The sequence below is a fragment of the Mobula birostris genome, chromosome 27, assembly GCF_030028105.1.
Source record: "Mobula birostris isolate sMobBir1 chromosome 27, sMobBir1.hap1, whole genome shotgun sequence".
NCBI classification, from domain to species: domain Eukaryota; kingdom Metazoa; phylum Chordata; class Chondrichthyes; order Myliobatiformes; family Myliobatidae; genus Mobula; species Mobula birostris.
The window spans coordinates 24,978,594-24,998,473 of NC_092396.1; the positions used below are offsets into that span (position 1 = coordinate 24,978,594).

General features: G+C 41.5%; 1 protein-coding gene across 2 annotated transcripts in view; it reads left to right on the forward strand.

The window, feature by feature from the left end:
• The window catches only part of atp13a2 (ATPase cation transporting 13A2), a 94,754-nt gene that overhangs the window by 42,258 nt on the left and 32,616 nt on the right, over positions 1 to 19,880 (forward strand). For both annotated transcript variants that reach the window (XM_072244938.1, XM_072244939.1), the window contains exons 7-11: positions 2,524 to 2,601; positions 8,877 to 8,946; positions 10,270 to 10,404; positions 14,275 to 14,341; positions 16,477 to 16,608. In XM_072244938.1, the coding sequence (XP_072101039.1) occupies positions 2,524 to 2,601; positions 8,877 to 8,946; positions 10,270 to 10,404; positions 14,275 to 14,341; positions 16,477 to 16,608 (482 nt within the window). The remainder of the gene's footprint in view (positions 1 to 2,523; positions 2,602 to 8,876; positions 8,947 to 10,269; positions 10,405 to 14,274; positions 14,342 to 16,476; positions 16,609 to 19,880) is intronic.

Below are 19,880 nucleotides of genomic sequence, written 5' to 3' on the forward strand. Positions count from 1 at the left end.
CAAGAGGCAATTATCACCTGGTGTTTTAATGAATAGGAATGCATTTGCAGTGGGATTTCACAGGGCTCAGTTCTAGTTTGCAGATAATATAAAATTGAATAGTAAAAAGGCATATTGGTTTATTGGTAGTGCTATAGATCAGTGGTCCCCAACCACTGGGCCGCAGAGCATGTGCTACCGGGCCGCGAGGAAACGATTTGAGTCAGCTACACCTTTCCTCATTCCCTGTCACGCACTGTTGAACTTGAACATAGGGTTGCCAACTGTCCTGTATTTGCCGGGACATCCTGTATATTGGGCTAAGTTGGTTTGTCCTGTATTTTCCCCGCTAAGGTAGAGCGTTTCTATAAAACCTTTCATGCCGAAATGGCGTGGAGCGAAGAAGCAGTTACCATTAATTTATTTGGGAAAAATTTTTGAGCGTTCCCAGACCCAAAAAATAACCTAACAAATCATACTAAATAACACATAAAACTGAAAATAACACTAACATATAGTGAAAGCAGGAATGATATGATAAGTACACAGTCTATATAAAGTAGAAATAATGTATGTACAGTATAGTCGGGAAGATGAAGGCAAAACCGATTTGTGGAGAAAAAATCGGCACTTACACACATGAGTACAGCTACGCACACGTCACGCATGCGCAGACAGGTGCCTGCGCAAGTCTTCATGGTCATGGTAGTCTTACCTGGGGTAAAGTGTCCCGTGATTTGACTGCTACTTTTGTCCCTTATTTGGGAGTGAGAAAGTTGGCAACCCGAACTGTAACAGTCATGTTGAGGTGAGTTTAGCCCTGCTTGAACAAGGAAGTTCCTTATATTCCGTCTGGGTGACCTCCAACCTGATGGCATGAACATTGACTTCTCTAACTTCCATTAATGAACATTGACTTCTCTATCTTCCATTAATGAACAATGACTTCTCTAACTTTCGTTAATGCCCCACCTCTCCCTCGTACCCCATCCGTTATTGCCCATCCTCTGGGCTTCCCCCCTCCCCCTTTCTCCCTAGGCCTCCCATCCCATGATCCTCTCATATCCCTTTTGCCAATCAACTGTCCAGCTCTTGGCTCCATCCCTCCCCTTCCTGTCTTCTCCTATCATTTTGGATCTCCCCCTACCCCTCCCACTTTCAAATCTCTTACTAGCTCTTCTTTCAGTTAGTCCTGATGAAGGATCTCGGCCCGAAACGTCGACTGTACCTCTTCCTATAGATGCTGCCTGGCCTGCTGCGTTCACCGGCAACTTTTATGTGTGTTGCTTGAAATTCCAGCATCTGCAGATTTTCTTGTGTTTGCGTTATTACGCTGTATGTAACTTTTCACTGGTATTATGGCTGATTATCCACCCTGCCTACCGTAACATATAGTTCTTTAAAAACCCAATTTCTTTCCAAGTACATCTCCAATATTCTAGTTGAGTTTGCTGACAACACCACTGTTGTTGGCCAAATCTAAGATGGTGATGAATCAGCAAATAGAAGGGAGATTGAAAATCTGGTTTAATGATACAACGATGTCTCCCTCAATGCCAGCCAAACCAAAAGGCTGATTATTGACTTCAGGAGGAAGAAAAAAAGAGATCCATGAGCCTGTTTAATTAGGGACTGCAGGTGGAGAGTGTTGGTAACTTTTAAGTTCCTTGGCGTTATCATATCAGAGGATCTGTCCTGGAACCAGCACATAAGTGCTATCACGAAGAAGGCATGGCACTACCTATAATTTCTTACAAGTTTGCATAGATTTGCATGTAATTTAAAACTTTTATAGATGCATAGTGGAGAGTAACCTAACTGATTGCATCATAGACTGGTATGAAAACACCAATGCCAAAGAACGGAAGCCTGCATTGGGTACATCTACAAGGAACGCTGCCACAAGAAAGCAACATCATCAACAGCCCTCACCATTCAGGCCATCCTCTCTTTTCACTGCTGCCATCGGGAAGGAGGTACAGGAGGCTCGGGTACCATATCACCAGGTTCAGGAACAGTCATTACCTTTCAACCATCAGGCTGCTGAATCAGCTTGGATAACTTCACTCACCTCAACTCTGAATTGATTCCTCAACATATAGACTAATTTTCGAGCACTCTGCAACTTGTTCTCAGTATTATTTACTTACTTACACAGTTTGTTGTCTTATGCTCATTGGTGGCTGTGCCAGTCTTTTTATGTAGTTTTTCATTTATTTTTTTGTATTTCTCTGTTCTACTTTGAATGCCTGCAAGAGAATTAATCTCTGCCTAGTATATGGTGACATTTCCGTACTTTGACAATTTATTTTGAACTTTGAATCTGCTGCTGAAATCCTATGCCTCAGTGTTCCACTTATTCAAACTCCCCTTCCTTGCTTGACCCCCATTGTTTGATGGTGCTTCAACATTTGGAATTTTATCTTCTTATTAAATTCCCCTCACAAAGTCTGTATCCATTTTTCCTATGTTAATTCTTTTTGTACAAATGCAAGTTTTTGCCCTGTGTGTGGTTTGTAACATGGTGAGTTTTTCTTATTTCAGTGATCTTGATGAATCGCTGACTTGTGAAGACATCCATAAACAACAGAAAGGACTGAGTAGACACTACCAAAATAAGAAGTAAGTCCTTGGCTGAAAATAGAAATTCTGGGTTTCTAATAGGCGGTGTTTTGCTAAAATATTACTGGAAGCAAGCAGTTGGTAAATCTCCAAGGAGGTGCATAACTTGGAGTTCAAGCTTAGTAACAAAGGATTTTGTTGCAGATTAAGCGGTATCTTACAAGTTATACAAATGATGTCTTTGCAAGTTAAATTTCTACAACGCCTTTGGCTCTTGCAGCCTATTTCAAGCATGCTGCCAATTTAAAGTAATCCTATCTGCCTGCACATGGTCTGAATCCCTTCATTCATGCCTGTCATTATCTGTTTAAATGCCTCTTAAATGTTGCTATTTTATCTGCTTCCAGCACTTTCCCTGCAGCATGTTCGAAGCACTTTCCACTAACACATCTTGCCTTGTAAACCTCTTTTAAACTTGTCAAAGTGATGCCCTCTAGTATTTGACATTTCTACTTAGAGGAAAAAATTCTGACTATCTACCCTATTTATGGCTCTCCTAATTTTATATTCTTCTGTCAGGTCACCCTCTCAGCCTCCGACATTTCAGAATAAACAATCCAACCTTTTCCTGTAGCTAGTACTCACTCCAGGCCATATCCTGGTTGTTGTGTTTTGTAACTCCTAAACATAAAACTAATTGAAAGAAAACACAGAGCCGGGGATAATTTGTGTACGTTTATTTTTACTTTTAGCGTGGCGCGCACATATGATGTGGTGACATAATGACTTATCCCATTGACATACTTTTAAATATAACCCATGATGAATTGCTTAAACAACAAAGAATGCTTAATCAAACAATATATTTACAATATTACTTAAATATTACTGAAATATTAAATACACAACAGTTCTCCCTGCTTAGCTATAAACTCCAACTCAATATAGAATGCACTTCAACTTTGTGTGTGTGTATATTTACGCGTGCGTATACACACACGTGCGTGCACGTGCACGTACACATACATATACAACTACAACCCCACACACACACACAACAACTAAACAGACATCCACAGCCTGCAAGAAGTGGCAGCTTTCCTCTCTAACAATTGACTCTGCTCTCCTCAACTGATCGGTGTGTCGTCTCCAGATGACATCAGATACAATTTCCACTGTGAAGGAGAAAGCTCCAATTCTCCACCAAGATCGTATCCCAGTATCCACTCTTGATAACTCTTTGGTCCCTCACCAGGACTATTTGCCCAGGAGTGAAACATCAAACTTCCTTTTATGAGGAACCCTCTGTTTGTCACAGCTGTTTGTTTGTCCTGCATGCTCCTCCTGAGATTGTGTTTGAGGAGATCCAAGCGTGCGCGAAAGGGACATCGCAGGAAAGGCATAGCTGGTGAGTTGCAAGGAGAAAATTGGCGAGCTTCTGATTTAGTGTTGGCGTAGTGGGTTTTGCTGACATTGTTCTTTGGACACTGGTCAAACCTTCCCTCAAATCTGTTTGTAGTTGGGTGGTATTGTGCTTATGTGATATATCTTATTCCATTAATTTTCAGGAATGACTGAAATTGTTCTGCAAAAATCTGTGGTCCATTGTCACTGACTAAGTGCTCTGGATCACCAGTCCTTGAGAAGAGGCTACCCAACACATCAGCAGTGTGTGAGGGCGTAGTGGAGGCCATTGGAAACACTTCTGGCCAGTGGTAGCTGCATCCACTACTACTAAGAAATTTGTGCCCATGAATGGTCCAGCAAAATCCTCATGAGTCCTCTGCCAGAGCAATGCATGCCACTTTTAGGGATGGAGAGGCATTCTGTTGGTATCTTCTGGATACGCTGGCATCCCGAACAGTGTTTGGCAATCTGCTTGATCTGCTAATTTATTCGCAGGCCTGCAAATGGTTTCGGGCCAGTGCTTTCATTTTGACCATGCTTTGATGACAGGCATTTAAGTTCTCCAACACTTTAGTTCTCAGCTTGGGTTGTACAACAATTTTCAATCTCCACATAAGGCAGCCTCCGTCCATGGCAAGTTCATCCTGACACTGGTAAAACTGGAGTTTCTGCTGCACATTCCAGCCATTTTAGGTTACCATGTTTACCTGACACAGCGTGGGTTCTTTTCTGGTTTCCCTTTGGAACATCTGTGGCGCAATAGGGAGGCTTTTGATTTGTATTAGGAAGAATGCACCAAGTGTGTTATCCTCTTTTGTAAATTTTCAGATGTTTCCTTTTACATGGGTAAACAGGACAATCCATCAGTATTACCTTGATTAGTTGTCCTCTTAAATTCTATCTTGTATTTGTGTCCTGCAAGAAACAGAGCCCATCTCTGCATTTGCGCTGATGCTGTTAGTGGCACTCCCTTCTGTGGACTGGAAGATGGACACTAGTGGTTGATGATAAGTAATAAGAGTTTCAACCAGAATTTGAAACGTTTTATACTCCAAACCAGACTCAAGGCCTCTCTGTCAAAATGTGTGTAATTTTTCTGTGCACTGGTATGGGAATGCGATACAAAGGCTTTTGGAGCAATCACTTCCATCATTCATAACATGTGACATGACTGCATCTATACCGTAAGGCGAGGGTGTTACGGGCAAGCTTCACTGGATGATATGGATCATAATGTGTGAGTACAGAGACTGACGTCGTTATTTTCTTTACCTTTCTGAAAACCAGCTCACATTGTTTTGTCCATTGTCATTTCTTCCTGATCTGTCGGTAATGCATTCTAGGAGTGGAGCACAGAGGCCAGATTTGGCAAGAATCTCTTAAAATAATTGACAAATAGTAAAAAAGGACTGCAACTGTAACATATCATGTGGCCTTGGAGCATCCATCACTCCTTGAATTTTTCCAGCACACTTGTGTAGACCTTGTGCATCAATGATGTGACTACAGCAAGTGTTGCTTGGTTTAAGGAATTCACACTTGTTGTATCATGCTCTGAGCCCACCAATCACCTTCTAATCTTTTTAACACTGTTCATGTGATTTAGTACAGTAGGTATTCCTTGTCGTCCTCATCGTAACAATGATGTCATCCAGGTAACACTGAGTGTCTGGGCAGCCTTGCAGCACCTGTTCCATAGCTCTCTGCCAGAGTGCAGGTGCAGATGCTACTCCAAAAATAAGGCCATTATAGCGATAAAGCCCTTTGTGACTGTTTATGGTGATAAATCATTTGGATCTCCATCAATAGGTAGGCTTCAAGTAAGTCCACTTTGTTTGAAGTATTTCTCTTCAGAAAGGTTTGCAAAGACATCCTCTATCCTGGGCAGAGGGTATTGATCTACTTTCAGTTCTGGGTTGATGGTGACCTTAAAATCACCACAGATCCTGACAGACCCATTCTTCTTTGCTACTGGAACCATTGACAATGCCCATGGGCTCCAATCAACCTTGACAAGAATTCCTTCTGCCCCCTGGAGATCTAGCTCACTGGCTACTTTATCACGGATGGCATAAGGAACCGGATAGGCTTTGTAAAACTTGGCTATGGCATTTTTATTTAACATTATTTTACCCTCGAGCTTTCCAGTGCCATTCCTGAGCACTGCCACGGCAACATCCAGCACCTTAATTTGTTTTCAATTAACTGTTGCAGGGTATGTGGCATGCAAGTAGTGGATGGATCGCCAAACAAGCTGTAGTTATCTCAGACACTTGCCTTCCTGCAATGCTGGCCCTCCTGTTTTTCCCACATACAAGCACAGCGTGGCTAGCTGGTTACCTATGGTAGAGTTCATACTGGGCTTCACCGAGAGATTTTCATTGCTATTGTGATTGTGGCTGTATTCATTTCCCCCCTGTCCTAACGCTGAGGAAGTGCTATGTGAGTTCTACAGCACTATCAGTGACCTGCAAATCACACACTTTGATGGTTTCTTTATTGTTGCTAGCAACTTCAACCACACTACCATAAAAATGGTCCTGCCTAAATTCTATCAGAATGTTAACTTTCCTACCAGAGAGCACATTAGACCTGGTTTGTGTCAATATCCCTGGTGTATACAAAGCTGCTTCCCACCCTCACCTTGGATTCTCTGAACATTTCTGTTAATTCCTGCATGCCGACCACTGATTAAATGAATTAAGCCAATTGAAAGGGAGATAAGGACCTGGCCGGAAGGAGCAACCTCAGTAATGCGAACTGTTTTGAAAACGCAGACTAGAGCATGTTAAGGGAGACAGCTGCCTACAACCATCACGTTAACATAGATGAATATGCGAGATCTGTGACTGGATACTTCGAGAAATACATTGAGGACGTCACCATTATTAAAAACATCTATGTGAAGGCAAATCAGAATTTGTGGCTGACCGCAGAGGTCCAGACACAACTGAGTGATCAGGATGCTGCCTTTAGATTGGGAATTAAGACGGTTCTCAGTCAGCAAGAGCTGTGCTTTCCCACGTCATTAAGAAGGCAAAACAGGATTATTCACAGAGAATATACAGCCATTTCTGTAAAACCAGAGACATGAGGCGCATTTGGCGGCACATTCAGACAATAACAGACTACAAGTCCACCCTACGTGCCAATGACAGTGTTGCTTCTCTTTCTGAAAGGCTGAATGTCTTTTACATTGTTTGAAGCATGGAATGATATGCCAGCAAGGAAGGCCCTCCTTCCCTCTCCACCCCCTCCCCCCTGAGGAGTAGAAACTCTGGTTGCAGCTGATGTGAGGAAGATTCTAGCTAGGGGTCAACCCGTGTAAAGTTATGGGGCCTGATAATGTTCCTGGTCAGGTGCTGGGGGACTCTCCAGCCCAGGTAGCAGAGGTTCTGACAAACATCTTCAACATCTCTGGAATTGTCCACTGTCCCCTCAGGCTTCAAGGTGGCCACCATCATCCCAGAGTCCAAGAAAGCAACCAGCCTCAACGACACTGTCCAGTAGCACTAACCTCGACAATAATAGTGTTTTGAGCGGCTGGTTCTGGATTGCTTTAATTCCCATCTTCTTGCCACATTGGACGCGTTCCAGTTTGCTTATTGCTCAAATTGTACTCTTCCATCATGTCCCACTTGAAAAATGGTGCCTCATATGCCAGGGTGCTGTTTATTGACCAGCTCGGCATTTAACTTGATCACCCTTCAGAAGCTGGTGGGTAAACTGTCCTCGTTGGGTCTCAGCACCTCTCCCTTGTAACTGGATCCTCGATTTCTAGACCGAAAGACCACAGTCAGTGTGTGTTGGCAAAAACATCTCTAGCTGCATCACGTTGAGTACCGGTGCTCCCTAGGGCTACGAGCTCAGCCCGCTGCTGTTCACACTGCTGATGCATGACTGCACTACTCAATCCAGTTCAAACAGAACCATCAAGTTTGCTGATGACACAACAGTGGTTGGCCTCATCAACAACGATGAAGAAACAGCATTCAGAGAGGAGGTAGAGCAGCTGGTAGAATAGTGCGAGGGCAGTAAATTGAGCTTCAACATGGGCAAGACCAAAGAGATGATTGTGAACTTTAGGAAGGTGCAGGCTGACCAGTCCTCACTCCACATACACAGCTTCTCCATGTAGAGAGTCAGTGGCACCAAGTTTCTGGGAGTTCTGGGACCACCTCCAACACCACCGCTCTGTTCAAGAAAGCTCAGCAGCATCTCCACTTCTTGAGGGGATTGAGGTGAGTGAGGCTCCCACCTCCCGCCTCCCCACCCACCCCCGTTCTAACCAATTTTTACAGGAGCCCAATCGAGATCTTCCTGACCAGCTGCACCACCATCTGGTTAGGGAATTTCAAGGCATCTGACCACAAGCCCCTACAAAGGATTGCAAGGACTGCTGAGAGAATCATGGGGGTCAGTCTTCTACCCATCAGGGGTTTTTTATCAGGAGCGCTGCGTAAGCAGGGCCCTTAGCATTGTCAATGATCCCTTCTATCCGTCCAACAATCTCTGACCCCCCTTTCATCAGGCAAGAGGTACCATTAGGTTAATAACTATCATAATGGAAAACAGCTTCTTCCCCCATATAGTGTCAGTAGCGTTATGCTGTTTACTTTTTAAACTTGTGTCATAAATGCGCCCTATTATTTGTTAATTTACCTTTGGTAATATCACCTTATGTGTTACGTGTGTGAGTTATCTGCACTGTGTTGTGCACCTTGGTCCAGAGGAACATTGTTTCGTTTGCCAGTATGGTTGAATGACAACTGAACTTGAGCTTGAGATGTGTCAGTAAAGGACGAGAACAGGTTAGAGTTGAACATGATGTGCTTCTTGGATGTTCAGTCTTCAGACTTGCAGATAGCATAGCCTTGGCAAAAGTTAGGCTCTTCTGGATTGCTATAATTTATTTGTTTTACTTGCAGAAGGCAGGTGTATGGACCAAACGTGATTGAGGTGCTTGTAAAATCATACTTCACATTGTTAGTAGAAGAGGTGAGTTGATACGGTCCTGTTTTTCTTTCCATTGCAGTAGGTGTTTTATTTAGACTGGATAGATGGTAAAATGAACATCTTAATCAATGACAGAAAATCTGCAGATGCTGGAAATCGAAGTAACACACACAAAATGCTGGAGGAACTCAGCAGGCTAGGTAGCATCCTGATGAGGGGTCTCAGCCTGAAACGTTGGCTGTTTACTCTTTTCCATGGATGCTGCCTGGTCTGCTGAGTTCCTCCAGCATTTTGTGTGTATTATCTTAATCACTGTGCCGTGATGTGCTGATGTATGAAATTGGAGTTCAAAAACTCTGACTGAATGTCAGAAGATGAGTGATCCAGAGTGCATTCATGCAGTTGTAACCATATTCAGATGATGATATTGCACAACAGAGGAGCAGTAAAAACAGCCAAGTTTCCAAGTAGAACTTAGTTGTTGGTTGTAAAGGGGAAGTTAACCTCCTACTGTTATGTATTCTTTCCCATTAAATGGGGGGGCAAAAACCTTCAGCGGAGAAGTGAAAGTGCTTACTCTAAGGTAAGTGCTTCATTTTAATATGAGAAACTAGGGTTTCTTTCATCCATATAGCTTGGGCCAAATACATGAATGTCATATGGACTGTGTCTGAGGATGAACGGGAAGAGTCCAGCTTTCGGTCCTAATCAGTGCTGTGTTATATGAGCAACACACATCAAAGTTGCTGGTGAACGCAGCAGGCCAGGCAGCATCTGTAGGAAGAGGTGCAGTCGACGTTTCAGGTCGAGACCCTTTGTCAGGAAGAAGGGTTGACGAAGGGTCTCGGCCTGAAACGTCGACTGCACCTCTTCCTACAGATGCTGCCTGGCCTGCTGCGTTCACCAGCAACTTTGATGTGTGTTGCTTGAATTTCCAGCATCTGCAGAATTCCTGTTGTCTGTGTTATATGATCTTGATTTGTATATGACCTTTGATACTCTTGCAATAGAGAAGGCATAGTGTTGCTGCACTTGGTCATTGTCCCTGTACATTCTGTGCTTGCTTGTATATGTACATACCATGAAGAGGTTGAATTCGGGTGTCTCAGTAAATGACCCAGCTGATACTTAACAGTCCCGATAAACCATTTGGTTTAGGTACTTGAGAGTAAATAAAATGCACTCTAATTTGGCATTTTGAGTGGTGGAAATAAAGGGGAAAATAATGAGCAGAGATAAAAGTGATGGTGAATGGGAGCTCAGCTCTATCAACCTATAAGAGTGATGCAATTTAGTACTGTATTTCTAATTGCAAAGTGGTTTTCAGTTCTAAATTTAATGATGAACTTTTGTTTTCTCTTCCAGGTTCTGAATCCTTTCTACATTTTTCAGATTTTCAGTATTGTACTCTGGGTCACTGAGGAATATTATTACTATGCAGCATGTATCCTATTAATCTCCGTTATATCCATTAGTATATCCCTCTACCAGACGCACAAGGTACATCATTAAGAAGCAAATGACAAGTTGCCATAGTGTGGAGGACCTAAAGCTCTGTTGCTGGAAGTCTACATGTTGTTTTAAACTTGAAACCAAAAAAGTTGTTACACTGGCAAATTACATCTTGTGAATTTCTACTGAATTATCAAATACTTAGAGGATTTTTTTTGCAGTTCATTAATCCACTATTTAATTTACTTGTGCATTTTGTGAGGTATTGTGCGTGAAAATGAAGTGTTTACGATTTGCAGGTGAACTATACATGGTAAATGTACAAGTTTGTATTGCGTGCAGTGAAAGGAAAAATACACCTGGTTCTTAGATCCCAAGTTCCGCAAATTGCAAAATACTGTCAGCATGTTGTTTCCTTATGCAGTCAGATGTTTTGAGTCAATTTAGGGTAAGAATTGGACTTGTATTAAAAGCATCTAAATCTGCAATCTGCTTGCATAGGGCAGGTAAAGAATAAATTTAGGGAAGGAAATTAAATTTTTCTGTTCTCATTCAACAGTAATTAGAATAAATTGCCTTGAAACATGTAGAAAATGGGAGTGGGATAGCAATAAGTTGCCTCTACCACATTGTGGTCTACGCTGTATATTAACTAAACAGTTCTGGACCGTCTCCCTTTAATCACAATTTCAGGTTAAAAGCATTAGGTGATATTTCCTTGTTGAAATGTCCACAGAAATGTGGATGTGGTTATGCGGTTATAAACTAAATCAACAGTTTAAAATAATCCAAGCGATTGGGGGTTTTGATATTGTACTAAATCTTTATTGCTGTTGCATTTTCTTGAGTCAGCTGTTAATATTAATTAGTGGTACAATGAATGCAATGAACAGAGTATACCCTATAAGTGCTTCCAGGAGATAGCCCCAGCCTGTGCAGAATTAGCTGAAGTTAGTCAGCTATCACTTCTGAGGCAGGGAAGGGAAATTTGCCAGAGTGCCTTTTTTATTACTACTTAGTGATGATCATGGGAGTGTATGAATGTCATACGATATCCTTTACAGATTAATAACCTCCAAATAAATTTCTATTAAGTTCGTGTATTGCCCAAGTGTGTTCTTTGGAATCCCAAGTACACACAAGCATTTGTAAAGGGGAATGCAAAATAAGAGGGGGGAGTCGCAGCACTGATTAGGGAGAAAATAATGACGATACTTCGAGAGGATAAACTGGTAGCATCATACAATGAGGCCATGTGGATAGAATTTAGGAATAAGAGAGAGGCCAATCATATTGCTGGGTCATACTATAGGGCTGCCAACGAGTAGTGGGAATTAGAGGAAGATGGGTGTGATGTCTGGAATGAGGATTTCTCATCTGCAATAGAAGATGGCGAGTTAAATGGATAATCTGGAGCACAAAGAGGAGGAGGTGTTAAATGTCATGAGACGGATAAGGTTTGATAAACCCGCGAGGTCAGCTAAGATTTGTCCCAGGGTACGTAGAACATAGAACAGTACAGCACAGGACCAGTCCCTTCAGCTCACAATGTTGTGCAGAACCAAATGTATTAGTAATCACATGGCCAACTAAACTAAGCCCTTCTGCCTACACAATGTCCATATCCTTCTATTTTTCCTCATTCATATGCCTACCTAAATGTCTCAAAAGTCTCTAATGTGTCTGCCTCTGCCTCTACCACCACCCCAGGAAACACATTCCAGGCACCCTCCACTCTGTGAGGCAGCACACCATCCCAGCATCTCATTCTTGGCCACAGAAACTGCTGTCCGTCACCCTATCGAGTGTCCGATCATTATCGCTCTGCCTGACTTTACCCTTCCCTGCTGAGCTGCAGAGCCAGCCACAGTGCCACGGGCTTTACTGCTGCTGCTGTGCCCTGATAGGTCATTCCTAATGTGCCCCCACCCCCCCACCCAGCAGGATTAAAAGTGGCATACTTGTTACTGAGGGAATGCCACAGCGGAACCCTGTACTGACTGCTAACTCTCTTACTTCTCCTGGTGGTCAGCCATCTACTGTCTGAAGCCTGCGCTTTAGGTGTGACCACCTCAGTAAAAATTCTATCTTGAGGTTTTCAGTATCTAGAATGGTCCTGAGTACTTCCAGCTCCAGTTCACTGACCTTGTCAGTCGGGGTTTGAAGTTGGATGCTTTTCCTGCGGCTGTAGTCATCAGGGATACGGTCGGATACCCTGAAATCCCACATCTCACAGGAGGAGCATTCCAATGCATTAGCCATCCTGCCTACACTGAACTAAGACTAAGGATTTACAGACAATTAAAAAAAAACTCACCTGTTCTTGCCTGTGCCGTCTCTCTGAATTCTTGAGTTTCGCACCCACCTAGGTCACTCACGCAGCCTCTTCCTGTGAACTTGTACCTTTAGCTCCAATTTCTCAAGCTCAATTTCCACAATCAAGACAAATGACTCAGTACCCTTAACCTCTGCCTGTTTCCGACGAAGCCTGTTGACCCAAAGCCTGACTACTCTTAACACTGAGCCCCTCCGCAATGGCCCCTCCTCTTACACCTACCTTCTTTTTATTAACTCAAATAAAACTCACTCCGGACAAGACTTGTTCTCTTCAATGGTACCCACCCTGTAATGGTGCCGCTCTCACTTGCTACTTCAAAGGTTGCTATGGGAAACAAAGGAGGAGATTCATTTTTACATCTTTATCAGCCATAGACGAGGTGCCAGAAGATTGGAGGAGTGTTCAATGTTATTTTTATTTAATAAAGGATAACTACAGCCCTGTGAGCCTTAGATGTTAAATATCAATCTGCTTTTTGTTGTACAAAGTCTGATCGTCAGATGTGAAATCCCAGTAAAAACAATGGTGATAAGCAGATTTTTGCAATTGTAGAAGTCAGCGAATATTCTTTTAAATTTTATGTTAAAAACTGGAGTATATTATTGATTTAGAAATCACATGACATGAGACAGTAATTCATTTTACGACGTCAGAATCAACTCCTTGCTATTTGAGATTGGTAGTCAAAGGTTCCCTCCCTCCCTGGTTAACACCTACATCCTATTTCATGGAACCATTAAACTTTCACAGTAGTCATTCCAAACAAGACTAGCTATAATAATGCTTTACTCACATGAGCCATTTTTGAAGGATATAGATAATTCAATGTATCTATACCTTCCCTAGGTAAACATCTTGCTTCTATTCAGTAATTTTAAGAAAACCTCATTATCATCATAAGACATCTATGCATAACTGAGTAAATGCTTTAAAAAAAAGTTTAAAGTGCAAATGTTCCCATGGTGTGGTTGAGTGCTGAGATGATTGTCCAATGATGATAACTATTATATTTCTAATTTACTAATCAGTGGTACATTTGGTTCTGATGTAAATGTACATTGTGATTCATTAATGTGGTTACTTAGTAGTAGTAGTCATACTTTATTGATCCCGGGGGAAATTGGTTATCGCTACAGTTGCACCATGAATAATTAAATAGTAATAAAACCATAAATAGTTAAATAGTAATATGTAAATTATGCAAATTATGCCAGGAAATAAGTCCAGCCTATTGGCTCAGGGTGTCTCACCCTCCAAGGGAGGAGTTGTAAAGTTTGATGGCCACAGGCAGGAATGACTTCTTATGACGCTCTGTGTTGCATCTCGGTGGAATGAGTCTCTGGCTGAATGTACTCCTGTGCCCAACCGGTACATTATGTAGTGGATGGGAGACATTGTCCAAGATGGTATGCAACTTGGACAGCATCCTCTTTTCAGACACCACCGTGAGAGAGTCCAGTTCCATCTCCACAAGATCACTGGCCTTGCGAATGAGTTTGTTGATTCTGTTGGAATTAAGCTGTGAAAGTGAAGAATTTCATGACAGAACACTGATTTGTGTCTGCTTTCTTTGTATACAGCAAAGTGTAACATTGCGGAATATGGTAAAATTGACTCTTAATGTACGTGTCCATAGAGATACTGGAGGTAAGTGGTTGATGCTAATATTCTTATTATCAAATAGAACAGTATGGACTGTTTGCATAATTTGTAATTGTATAAAAGTGCTTTTCACGAAACAGCAAGTGAAGTTGAGACAATTAGTGGGAGTTCTATCACAGTGACTTACTGGATAAGGTGCTGTACAATTTAGTGTTGAATTTTAGAAAGAAAGGACTTCTACCTGTTCCATGGCAGCACTGTAACTGCTCCAGTATCAGTTGGACCGTAAGATGGATGCAAACACAGTTTAACCTCTGATTTTAATTAGACCACAGCCAGTCAATATATTTTGTAAGTAATTTGTATAACACCTTTTATAACCTTGAGATATCACAAAACAGTTGCTGAAAAATTCGTGCAGTTTAAATATAGTGAAAATAGAACCAATGATATTATTCTCCTTGATTGAGCAACCTGCCAGTACTTGTTGGGGCACATTTGGCTCTGAGCAAAGTATTGGAGGGTTGCGAAAACACTTGTGAATTTTAAATCTCAGTAAAAGACAGCAGCGGTAGAAGATAAGAGGGTAAATAACGAGCTTGACAATCAAATCCATTATCAAATGGCAGAGAATAATTGACCCAGTCCTTAGTAGCAGCAGTCACCAGTTGATTATTTTCAAGAATGTGTCTGCACATGCATCTGCTCGGAAGTCTTTGTCTTCAATCTTGTTCACAAACTTCTTCCTCAGCTTCACGTGCCTTGGCTTTGCTCCAAAACTGAACAAGTTGTCATGATCTTGTTGTTACTTTTGAATTGAACCTCCTGCCTAATTATTCACTGAAGTTATCTCTCTCCTCTGCCCCAGCTCAAGTGGTGCTGCAGCATTTATGCATGCCATTGGATTCGTTATTCCAAAGTGCTCCATGCCGCCCTTCTTCATTTAATGCTTCACACGAAATTATTCTGATTTCTCATTCAACCGAAGTCCTGTTAACCCATGATTTCTTTGTTCATTAAAGTATGGCATCTTTTCAATTACATTGACTTAAAAAAAAAAGAATGAAGATTGTCTTAAGTCCTTTATGATTTCACCTTTCCCTATACCTGTAACCATCTCCAACCCTGAACCCCTCCAAGATGCTTACATTCTGTCATTGTCTTCAGAGGTGTATCACTGCACCACCTTGATTCTGCTGCCAAGGTCTGAAGCTAGGAGTTCGCTCCCTAAACCTCTTCACAACTCTTGCTTTTAGATAGTCCTTAAACACTACCTCTTTGACTGTCATCTTTACTATCTCCTTGTATGTCTCAGAGTTAGGTTTGTTCTATTTATTAACACTCCAGTGAAATATCTGATGAATTTTCTGCTCTGTTAATGTTACAATGTAAGTAGTTCTCTTACTGGTTTTCCTGTTCTGACTTGCCAAATTGTTTGCTGTTTTCAGACTTGGAGTACAAACCGTTTACCCTTTCCTATGTTGTGCCTGTAAATGAAATGGGAGTTAGGAATAAAAATAATAATTAATATTGATTTGAGGTTATTACTGTCATTTTAACAAAATATATTTATAAATAGTGCAAAGGAAGAATGGTGAGGTTGTGTCCTCTGTCAACAGATTTTTGAACAGTCCTTGAATACAATCTCACTATTCGCCTTTTGCACAATTTATTTTATTTTTATCGCTATTTATCGCAATGTTTATGTCTTGCACTGTACTGTTGCCACAATAACAACAATTTTCACAACATATGTCAGTGTTAATAAACATGATTTAGATTCTGAAATCTTCATTATGCACTTTTATTTTTGCTTTGTGTTTTTACAATTTTATTAGCTATTTATTAGATTGAAGTTATCAACAGCATTCGATATAATTGTGTGTGTACAATCTCTAATTCCCTTGTATTCATTCCTGTGCTGTTCTAACCACTTCAACATATAATAGAATTTTGAAATTAGCATATTATATATTTGTATGACAACTGTAAACTTAGTTTATATCTAGCAACAATAATCAGTGTGATAACCTTGTGGTTTGTATGTGTGGTTGTATGTTAAGTCAGCTTTTGACTCACTCAGTGGCTAGCCATTGGTATCATCCTTGAACTTTGTATTGGTTCTTGCTAGTTTGTATTGTGTACTCTGGTAATTAGTTTACTGTTCCTTTTCTTTACAGAAGAGCAAATGGTGAATTCTCAGGATTTAGTCCCTGGTGACTGTATTGTGATCCCTGAAGATGGAATTCAGGTTCCTTGTGATGCAGCACTTCTAACTGGAGAGTGTATGGTCAATGAGAGCATGCTTACAGGTGAGAACCAAACAGAAACAGTTCTATTTTCTCCCCCACTCTCCTGCTGGTTGAGCCTGTGGACACCCAGCTCATCTTTTAAAAGTCTTGCCTATTACCATCCTTAATACTTAAGCAAGATTTCTCCTAATCTTTTATTTCAGGATGTGGCACTATTTTCAATAATATCCATCCTTGTAAGACATATTTGAATAGGATGAGATTTACAACAAGTCAGCACCTTCATGGTCACCTTTAATGATTAACTCCAAACCAATTTTATTGTGTGAATTTAACTTTCCCACCTACCTTAGTTGAATTAAAACCTATGTTTTAAGATCAACGATCATAGTCATAAAACACTAAAGTGCAGGATCAAGCCCTTTGGCCCATTTAGTCTGTGCCGACCTGTGTCTTTGCTGCCGATTCCTTCTATCTGCACCTGGACCGTAGGTTAGGACTTATCCAGGGAATAAAGGCCTAACCTGTTAAACCTTTCTCTAAAACTCAGGTCCTCAAGTCCCAGCAATATCCTTGGAAATTTTCGCTGCACTCTTTCAAACTTATTAATATCTTTCTAGATGACCTCACTGCACACAATACTCCAACTCCAATAAGGTAGAAGAACCCTTGGGAACCAGTGATCACAGTATGATTGAGTTCAACTTGAAATTTGATAGGAAAAAAGTAAAGCCTGATGTAGCAGTATTTCAGTGGCGTAAGGGAAATTACAGTGGTATAAGAGAGGAGTTGGCCAAAGTAAATTGGAAGGAGCTGCTGGCAGGAATGTCAGCAGAGCAGCAATGGCCTGCGTTTCTGGGAAAAATGAGGAAGGTGCAGGACATGTGTATTCCAAAAATGAAAAAATACTCAAATAGTAAAGTAGTACAACCGTGGCTGACAAGGGAAGTCGAAGCTATCGTAAAAGCAAAAGAAGGAGCATACACCAAAGCAAAAATTAGTGGGATTGGGTTAGTTTTTAAAAACCTACAGAAAGCAACTAAAAAATTCATTAGAAGGGAAAAGATGAAATATGAAAGCAAGCTAGCAAATAATATCAAAGTGAGATAGTAAAAGCTTTTTCAAGTATGTTAAAAATAAAAGAGAAATGAGAGTGGACATAGGACTGCTAGAAAATGAGGCAGGAGGAATAATAACGGGGGACAAGGAGAAGGCTGATGAATTAAATGAGTATTTTACATCAGGCTTCACTGTGGAGGACACTAACAGTATGCCTGATGTTGTAGTGTGTGAAGGAAGAGAAGTAGGTGCAGTTACTATTACAAGAGAGTAGCTGCTCAAAAAGCTAAAAAACCTAAAGGTATATAAGTCACCCGGACCAGATGAACTGCACTTTAGGGTTCTGAAAGAGGTAACATTACAGATTTTGATAACATTAGAAATAATCTTTCAAAAATCATTGGACTCTGGCGTGGTGCCAGAGGACTGGAAAATTGCAAATGTCACTCCATTCTTTAAGAAAGGAGGAAGGCAGCAGAAAGGAAATTATAGACCAGTTAGCTTGACCTCAGTGGTTGGGAAGATGTTTGAGTCAATTGTTAAGGATGAGGTGATGGTGTACTTGGTGACGCAGGACAAGATAGTACAAAGTCAGCATGGTTTCCTTCAGGCAAAATCCTGCCTGACGAACCTGTTCAAACTCTTTGAGGAGATTACAAGTAGGATAGATAAAGGCGACACAGTGAATGTTGTATGTTTGTACTTTGAGAAGCCCTTTGGCAAGGTGCCACACATGAGGCTGCTTACCAAGTTGAGTCCATAGTATTACAGGAAAGTTACTAACATGGTTAGAACATTGGCTGATTGGTAGGAGGCAGCGAGTGGGAACAAAATGATGCTTTTCTGGTTGGCTGCTGGTGACTAATGGTGTTCTGCAGGGGTCAGTGTTGGGACCTCTTCTTTTTATGCTGTATATATATGATTTAGATGATGGAATAGATGGCTTTGTTGCCAAGTTTGCAGATGATACGAAGACTGGTGGAGGTGCAGGTAGTATTGAGGGAACAGGTAGAATGCAGAAGGACTTAGACAGTTTAGGAGAATGGGCAAGAAAGTGGCAAATGAAATACAATGTTTGAAAATGCATGGTCATGTACTTTGGTAGTAGAAATAAATATGTGGACTATTTTCTAAATGGGGAGAAAATCCAAAAATCTGAGATGTAAAGGGACTTGGGAGTTCTTGTGCAGAACATCCTAAAGGTTAACTTGCAGGTTGGGTCAGGGGTGAGGAAGGCAAATGCTATGTTAGCATTCATTTCAAGAGGTGTAGAATACAAGAGCAAGGATGTCATGCTGAGGCTTTATAACACACTGGTGAGGCCTCACCATGAGTATTGTGAACAGTTTTGGGCCCCTCATCTTAGAAAAGATGTGCTGGCACTGGAGAGGGTCCAGAGGAGGTTCACAAGGATGATTCCAGGAATGAAAAGGTTGTCATCCGAGGAACATTTGATGGCTCTGGGTCTGTACTTGCTGGGATTCAGAAGGACGAAGGGGGATCGCATTGAAATGTTTGGAATGTTGAGAGGCCTAGACAGAGTAGATGTGGAAAGGATGTTTCCCATGGTGGAAGAGTCTCGGACAGGAGGACACAGCCTTAGGATAGAGGGGCGCCTTTTCAAAACAGAGATACGGAGAAATTTCTTTAGCTAAAGGGTGGTGAATTTGTTGCCACATGCAGCTGTGGAGGCCAGGTCGTTGGGTGTATTTAAGGCAGAGATTGATAGGTTCTTGATTGGACATGGCATCAAAGGTTACGGGGAGAAGGCCGGGAACTGGGGTTAAGGAGGAGCCATGATTGAATGGCGGAGCAGATTTATAGGCCTGATGACCTTATTCTGCTTCAATGTCTTATGGTCTAAATTCAGCCCCTCCAACCTCTTATACAACTTCAACATCCCAACTCCTAACTCAGTGCTCTGAGTTATGAAGGCCATTGTGCCAAATGCTCTCTTTACAACCCTATCTACCTTTGAAGCCACTTTAAAGCAATTAAAGATCTGTATTCCCAGATCCCTTTGTCCTACAGCAGACGTCAGTGCCCTGCCGTTCACTGTGGAAGCCCTACCCTGGTTGATCCTCCCAAAATGCAACACCACACAATTGTCTGCCTTAAGTTCCATCTGCCAGTTTTCAGCTCATTATCCCAGCCAGTCCAGATCACACTGAAGCTTTGATTACCTTCCTATCTGTCCACCACACCCCCATTCTTGGTGTCATTAGCAAGTGACACTGTCCTGACATCAAATTAAATCCAATTTACCCCGATGC